Below are 8551 nucleotides of genomic sequence, written 5' to 3' on the forward strand. Positions count from 1 at the left end.
GGGAGCGGGTTTGTTGCCGTCTCACGCTGTAAAATGGAAGGGGATTTACCTCGGCTCGCTTCGCATCCCGCGTTTTCTTCATCCTTTCCCTTTTTAACGAAAGGGGGGGATGGAAAGAGTTGATTTCTGGCGGAGGGTGGGCTGGTTCAAACTTTCTGGAGATTGCGTGACCGATCGCCACCGGCGTTGGTGTAAATGCGAACGTGTTTTGTGTAACGCATGTAAAAAAATGATGCTAGTTTTGGAAGCTAGTCGGGGTAAGCTAAGTATTTTTGGACGGAGTAAAGGAAAAACGGCATGATTGAGGCGATATATGGTGTGTTTAAACTAGCAAGAGCGATTTTGGTATACTGCTTTGCAGCATTGTCAGAAAACGGCTTATATCTTGTGAGTGATTTCTGGAGGGGTCAGCGTGGTTTTGCTGTGTTTTGGTAGTGGCATCCTTGTGTACAAAACAGTAATTTATTTCCTATCGTAGTTGGTCTGTTTATGAATATACGTGCTTGACTTGAAAATTACCTGCCTGTTTCTCAAGCGGGTCTTTGTTATTCAAACTACCCCATGTGTTTAATTGGAACTCCCTTTGTTATCCTTGGGTCCTGAACCAAAGGGTCAGATCCCTCACGTTGAAGAGAGAGCTGAAGCCACCGTAGCATAATAGACTTTGGCTGTAAAGGAAGGAGTAAGACTTGCACAAGTTTCGTATAAGCTAGGGCCAGATATACCTTTTGCAGACACTAGAAGGATTGAGAACCAAGCCTTTTAGCTGTGTGCGAATTTTCGTTTTACTTTTTTAGTATTCTGCCCTGAAAAGCGGGCGATACTCTTGCCCTTTCTTGCATAGGAGGTGACAAGTTTCAACCCCAAATCCGTGTGAAATGAATCTTCTAAGAAAAGCAGTTATTTAGAGAGATTGACCTATGTGGAAAATTTAGCGCTATGCTAAGACAAGAGCTGTCCAAGGCAGAGTTCAGGGTGCTGACATTAAGAGTATTTTGTTAAGAGCTGAAACGTGCTTTGATTTAGCTGCACTACTATACTCGGGAGGAAAAAAAGAGACTACATGTTAAGAGTGCAGTTGTCCAGTTTGTGTGGCCTCTGAAGGCAAAGCCAAATACTAGGAATTTGGTCCTAATTTCAAAGGCACTATATTGTGTTATTTAAATGTACGTAGGTATCAGTCATTCCAATTACAAAACAAAGGACTGTAAATCACAAAGTGTAACACTACTGCTGTGGTCAGAGGTGAATCTAGCATGTGACAATATCTGTGTGTGTACCACAGCTTCAACCCAATGGCATAAAGCAGCTAAAGCTGCCTCCAGACAACTTTCTGTCATCCCCCAACCATGATCTTGATCGTTCTGTAAATGTAGTCAGTGATGACAGGCTATGCTATGGAAAACCACTGTCAGTCTGTACAGATTATAAGCAGTCATTCTTGGTCAGTAAGCTGTTGTGATGAGAAGGAATCTGTCAGGTTACCTTTCTTTCACCTGTTATTGAAAGGCTTAGTAAACTTTGTAAGGCCTTTTCTGTAAGACTATTGTAATGGTTGCAAGAAGCACGCAGGCTTTACTTGGACCCTATGTATCATGCTGCGCTTGTCAGTTAAGAGTGCACAGCTTGATCTTCTGAAAAAATAAGGGTTTAGCCTACAAAGGATATGGTTTCATCCAGTTTAAGGAGAAAGAAAAAAAACCCATAGCACATACAGGTTTTTTCTCGAGTTGCCTTTTGCACATAAATGCATGCAAGTTCTAGTAAATCAAAGTTACACACAAACACCAAAAGCCAATTTTATTTAAACATAGTCTAGTTTCTAAAGTGCTGCTAGCTTCTAGTGCCAAATCTAGGTTGCCTCTAAACACAGTAATGACAACTTAAACTGCTTTAGTCTATAGTTAGATAAAAAGGCTCGAATGCTTTTAAAAGCTTAGTTTGTTACCTTGGAAACTCTGAAAATAGAAAATACAGCCATGTTATTAATGTTTTCATTTGAAGTGAAGCATTTGAAAAGTGCCTTATTGCCTGATCTGAGTTTTGTTTGCTAGCTTCACTTTTCTATTTTGCTTCACTAGTATTTAGTTCATTGAGATGTTTTAGAGAGTATTTTGTGTGGGAAAGTGGGCAGGGAAGTACTGTATTGGCCTTTCATGAAAGTAAAGACTGATAGTGGAGGTACTCCTGTAGTACTGATGAAGACAGAACTAGATTCAGTAACTAAGCAGGAAGAAGTGCACAACATAGTAGTTAAGGTAGGTCCAAAGTCCCATTTGTTGTATGTGACTTCTTGGAGGTCATAGATACCTGGTTTAAATTTTGTAGATTAGTCTTAGGACTAAAATTTTTACAGCCTTTTGTCCAAATCCTAAAAGGGCTCAAGTATTTTGCTTTTGATACCTTATTCTATCTGAATGCTTTCGAAGCAGTAGGAAGATCCTAGGTTCTTTTCAAAAACTGAGTAGGCAGTACTTCATGATCATCAATACTGTTTTGTTGCAAATAATGGAATGATGTTGAAAGAACGTAAGTTACTGGCAAGGGGTATTTTAGGCAATTTTTATGGTTTCTTATAGCCTGTAATAAACTTCAGGGTGCATTGTGTCATTCCCTTAAAAAGATGGCAGGGGAAACCCACCCTTGTGCACTACTTATAGTATCACTAGCGTTTGACAAGATGCAAAAGTATTTAACTTTCAACAGTTGGTCCTGTTTCTGACAATGCTGCTGAGCTATATACCACTGCGAGCATCTTGCTGCATGTGCTTTTCTGTAGTACTTCCTGAATCTAAATAGCTCTTATGTCTTTGAAATTCCAGGAAGATGTTTGTTGGTGGCCTCAGTTGGGATACAAGCAAAAAAGACTTGAAAGATTACTTCACCAAATTTGGTGAGGTAACTGACTGTACGATAAAGATGGACCCTAACACAGGAAGATCCAGAGGCTTTGGATTTATTCTCTTCAAAGAACCTGGGAGTGTTGAAAAGGTGAATTTAAGCTTCGTATTTCAGATTCTTAACTTCTAGGAGAAACTTTTCAGCTGGAGTTAATCCTATCAAACAATCTTTCAGGTTCTGGAACAGAAAGAACACAGGCTAGATGGACGACTAATTGACCCCAAGAAGGCCATGGCAATGAAAAAGGATCCAGTGAAGAAGATATTTGTTGGTGGACTAAACCCAGAAGCCACAGAAGAGAAAATCAGGGAATACTTTGGAGAGTTTGGAGAGGTGTGTAATGTTATCTTAGTAAACACTGAAACATATAGTCTCCAGTCACTCTTTAGTTTACTAATAATTTGCAAGTTGCAATTTAAATTAACTCCAGATGTATCTGGCCTTCTGTAACTGATACAGAGGTTTCCCATCTTTGAGAGCAAGGAAGGCACGTACCTCACTTAGATGCTTCCATTGCAAGTTAGATACCTGTGTCTTCAAGTCAAACCATTTTATCTGCTGTTAAAATTGTTTTTAAGAGTTGTAAAATTGAAACCTCTAGTCTGAAAGCCAATGTTAGTATAGAAAGAATATTGCAATTTGCTGTTGCATAATATGCATAGATAGGAAACTTACAGCTTTACTGTCCCAAATGCCACGCACTTAACTGTTCTGCTAAAATACAAGTCTGACAATAGTATTTCACATCTTCAGATTGAAGCAATTGAACTCCCAATGGATCCAAAGACCAACAAAAGGAGGGGGTTTGTGTTCATCACTTTCAAGGAAGAGGATCCGGTGAAGAAGGTTTTGGAGAAGAAATTCCATAACGTCAGTGGAAGCAAGGTAGAAACTTTGACTTGTAAATTTTTATCCAAGTTATTAAGCATAATACCACTACATCTATAACCTGAAAAAGATTTTATAGACCTCTGATCTCAAGGTACCAAAATTACAATAAAGACAGCTTGCAGTTTAGCACAGGGGTGTTTTGCCATAAGTTCAGTCACAGGGGCTACAAAGGTTCTTTGCCAATACTTGTGGCTTTAATACTTGCTGTGTTCTAGGGGTTAAGTATCTAATCACATTCATTAAATACATGTGGAAAAACTGGCTTATTTATGTATCAATTTAGCACTGTAAGCCATTTCAAGAGATATGCGCCTACTTTTGGCATAGAGCACTTGCATAAATTCAAGGCTTACAGACACTAACTTTGTCAGCAGCTGGCTGATACTGGCTCTGTCTGACATGGGAGCAGTTTCTGGTGTCTTCTCTCAGAAGCCCCTCCTGCAACCAAAACCTTGTCATGTAAACCCAGTACAAGGATCCAGAGAGTAAATATATGCTTATGGCGACTTGTACCTGGTCAGGTGGTTATGTGAACTACTGTAGAAGTCGTAGTTCAGAGATGCTCTGAACAGCTGACTGCTCATCTGTGGGAACAGCTAGTAGAGGCTCATGTGTCAAGCTAATGAGGACTGGAGGCAAATGATGTGTGCTTGGCTGGAGGTGTCCCTCTTTCCTTGCCCCATGGCCAGTGCTGACTATAAATTAACGTCAAAGCCCTATTAGATCTGGTCATACTATCTGACACAGCGACTTAGATGATTGCACTTAGTTTAAGACTGGTCTTGACACAGCACAAAATAAACTTTGGCAAACCTAATGCACTGGTAGTTGTCAAGACACTGTAGTTAGCAATAAAGCTTATTTTCAGGAGAAATGAATGCTTATGTGCCAAGGGAGCTAAGAAATCATCTCTGTATCTTGTAACTATGGCTTGTTTTGATGTCACAGTAATAATAAAAAGAGCGGGTTACCTTAAAGTTCCTGTGGCGAAGAATTCCAAGCCAGGGTTGCTCAGGTGCTGCTATCACAGGGAGTTGTTCTTTTTACCGCAGCAGTAGCTTTAGGAACTAGGAAGCTGGCTGACAGCTTGAACTGCAGCCTGGGAACCTGTCTTGGAAGTGTCAGTTCTGGTTGGTTTTAGCTGGCTTTAGTATTTGATAAGTGACGATTTCAAGTGTTGGTAGGTGTACTGTACAATCCAACACAGATGCTCAGTGTATAGAGTGTATGAAGGCTGCCAGGAAACTTGTTCTGGTGCATTTCTCAGCGCCTTGTTCATTCAGTGCAGCTCAGGTGAAGTGGTCCAGTCGCGACGGCCTCACCTTGGAGGTTGTGCCAGGACAAAGGGCAGGCTCCTACAGGAGCAGCGGCTATGCTGAGGTGGCCTCAGCACCTCTTCTATGGGGGAGTTGATAGTAGAGAATAGACAGTATTAAAATACTCAGAAAGCAGTGGCCTGCTTTGGCCAATGATGACTAACCTTTCTGTTCCGTGGGGAAGCTGATGGTAGGGAATAGGTGGTATAAAATACTCTGAAAGCGGTGGCCTGCTTTGAATGGCTGAGAGCAATTTACCCTTTGCCCAGGTGGCACAGTAAATCAGATGCTTCTGGATATGCATTAGTCCTGCTCATGTGACAGGGAGCACAGCATGTATACCTCCTTTGCCTCTAGAGTAACCTCTGGCTTTCCTAGGAGGTTAGGTTGGGCACTGCTGCTATAAGACAGTATACACATTGTTCCTTCTTTTTTTATTTTCAGTGCGAGATTAAGGTAGCACAGCCAAAAGAAGTATACCAGCAGCAACAGTTCAGTAGTGGTGGAGGAAGAGGTAGCTATGGAGGAAGAGGCAGAGGTGGAAGAGGCGGCGGTAAGTACTACACACACTACTTTAGTATGGACACATTCTAAATAAGTTGTGTGTACTAAAATGGGATTTTGTGGATGGTTTTCCCTTCTATAGCTCAAAGTCAAAATTGGAATCAAGGTTATGGCAATTACTGGAACCAGGGTTATGGGAATCAAGGATACGGCTATCAGCAAGGTTATGGTGGCTATGGAGGCTATGATTATTCAGGATATGGGTATTATGGATATGGACCAGGCTATGATTACAGTAAGTAAAGAGAACTGTATTGGGTATAAGCAAACGTAACTAATTAGCAGTTTAATGCATTTGTTCTCTTGTTCATAGGTCAAGGCAGTGCAAATTATGGGAAGACACCAAGACGTGGTGGTCATCAGAATAACTACAAGCCATATTGATCAAACTTATTCAGGTATGCAGTGGCATGGTCTCTTTTGGAAAATGACTGCATAGGTTTTGTATACAATGCTGTAGATGGATACTTCAGTTCTGTACCAAATTTAACTTTACAATAAATTTCTATGGCCTGTTAAATGTGCATCTTACTTGGAAGAGCTCCCTGGAAATGTTTTACATGTTTAATACTTACAGATAACTAGTTGTCTAGACAGTGTGGTGTGTAAATTTCAGCCTTGCTGAAGATATTAATTAATGATTTTATTAATAGGTTAAACTGAAACTGATTTTGAGGGTCTGCTTAAAGCTGCAGCTCTGCATCTAGGGACTGCCTCTTGGAGTTAACTATGGACTCTGCATTACTCCAGTTGTACAGAATGAGATGCATCTTAGGGAACCAGTGTCACTTTCCACCTTTTTATTTTGTATTGTTTTTGTGTCATACATTTCCTGTAATGGAAGTGTTAATTTTACTGTACTTTTTGGTACCTTTTTGGAATCTAATGTATTGTAAGGTATTTTACATGTGTTCTGATTCACCATGACATGGATATTGAAGCTATCCTAGCTTTTGAAATAAAAAAGGCGTAATCTAGTGTCTTGTGCCATTCTTCAGCTTATGTATTAGTAAAATGCCAGTATACTGTTCCCAGAACTTAGTTCATGGCAGTACCTTGATAGGTAAGAGTTGTGCTTAAATGTTTTTAATCTTAAAACTAGAAGGCTGTATTGGTAGTTGTGCTCACTTGCAGTTAAGTGGTGCAGTCACTTCTGCCTGGAGGTTATATGGAAGAGGACTTGGGTGGAAAGCCCCAGCTGTTGTGGGGGCTGTGCTGGTGGCTCTTGTTCGAGACAAGCACAGAGGCTTAGCTTAACTCTGTTAGTGTCTGCACTGCAGGGCTCTGCTAGGAGCAGCCAGAGGCACAGATTTCAGGTAGGGCTTGGGAGTCTAGACAGCATTGCAGGAGGAAGCCAGGAGGTGTGCAAGAAGCTAGCTGCACTTCCTTCATGTTTCACTGTCTTGAGTCTGAGACTTTTTCTACAAGTTCTTAATATTATGTATACCTGCCTTAAAAAGACAGGTTAGACATTAAATTATCAATGTGAAGTCTGAATTTTTGCAGCCTTTTTGTGTATCAAAAAAGGCTAAAAGAACTTCCACTAAAGTTGTGGGTGGAAAAACAAGAAAACAACATCTCTTTCCAGAGATGAGTGACCAGCTAGAAATATGCTCTCCTTTTTTGGCTAGTTTACCATTGTTTTAAGGCAATAACTATCATGTGATTTGCCAGCCTTGATGCAGAATAGTCCCAATCTCAGATTTATAAGTAAGTAACAAGTGCTGCTGCACAAAGTAAACTTCTAATCTTCGTTACAGTAATAAATTTGATTTTTTTTTACTTGCTTACCTTTTAAAGCTAAACTCTGACATTTTTTTCTTCTAATAAATCCTATTTGAGCAAATGGGAACTGGAAGTGGACTCAGAACAAGTAACTAAGACAAGACATAAACAGATGTTACTAGTCACCTTTTTTTATTTTAACAAGGGATGAAGTTATTCCTGCAGGGACTATAATATGCTGCTCCCTGCTGGCTGTCCTTGAAAACAAAAAGAAGTCTGTAAGACTTTTCTGGGATTGGGTGGAAATCTTGAGTATAAAAAAGATGAATCGTATTTTTAAATCTGATAGTTGGCATGATGACTTTACAGCTCGAGTATGTAGCCTAATGCCCAACTTACAAATAAAAATTGAAGACCACTGAAACAAATGAGTACAGTATTTAAAAGTATTACTGTCTCAACATTTAAAACTGAAATGCTTTATTGCATACTTGTTTTCTTATGAAATAAGGGCTAGCAGAACATTTTTCTAGCAGACAGTTTGCCCTCCAACAGGGAATTTGCATAGTATCAGGACCATACTGCTGCAGTACTTCTGGCTAGTATATTAGCAATAGTTTGTCAGCTGGCTGTTACTTTGGTGTTTTTTGGAATTAGGTTCTCAGGTAATGCTTCCTTGACAGGTGATGTGGCCTTAAGCAGAAATTAAGGATACTGGTATTTAAATGCAGAGCTGGCTTTCCCTTTCTTCTTTGCATGAAAAGTTTGTGATACAAAGAACATGTAATTGCCTGGTGAAAGCAAGGGTTTGTCTACAAGGTTGTTGCTTATGGCTGTAATGTACTCTTAATTTAATAATCCTACTTGGATATTTCTTGAGGACAGAGTATTTCATAAGAACTGGTTTGGGAGCCATGGCCCTCAGCTGTCTTGTTTCTCATGCATTTGATGTTACAAATTTGGGACTGAAGTTTTTGTCTTAACCTGATCACTGAGACTGTTGAATATAGTGCTATTAGGGACCTTGTTATGAAACTGGCCAGAGGAGCCTGGGAAGGGCTGGGTGTACTGGCAGCTAGAATGGCGTTTGCATCATCATCATACTTTAAAAAAAAAAAAAGAGAACCCATTGGCTTATCTTAATTTGCAAAAGT

At 40.0% G+C, this 8551-nt stretch overlaps 1 protein-coding gene across 1 annotated transcript; it reads left to right on the forward strand.

The window, feature by feature from the left end:
* The first annotated feature begins 2826 nt into the window (after positions 1-2826).
* On the forward strand, positions 2827-6650 carry HNRNPAB (heterogeneous nuclear ribonucleoprotein A/B). The gene is made up of 6 exons (XM_009702617.1): positions 2827-2991; positions 3076-3234; positions 3655-3786; positions 5553-5661; positions 5755-5907; positions 5986-6650. The coding sequence occupies exons 1-6, from the start codon at positions 2827-2829 to the stop codon at positions 6054-6056; spliced, it is 789 nt and encodes a 262-aa protein (XP_009700919.1). The 3' UTR covers positions 6057-6650.
* The last annotated feature ends 1901 nt before the right edge of the window (positions 6651-8551 follow it).

The sequence above is a fragment of the Cariama cristata genome, unplaced genomic scaffold (assembly GCF_000690535.1).
Source record: "Cariama cristata isolate BGI_N322 unplaced genomic scaffold, ASM69053v1 scaffold26666, whole genome shotgun sequence".
Lineage (NCBI taxonomy): Eukaryota > Metazoa > Chordata > Aves > Cariamiformes > Cariamidae > Cariama > Cariama cristata.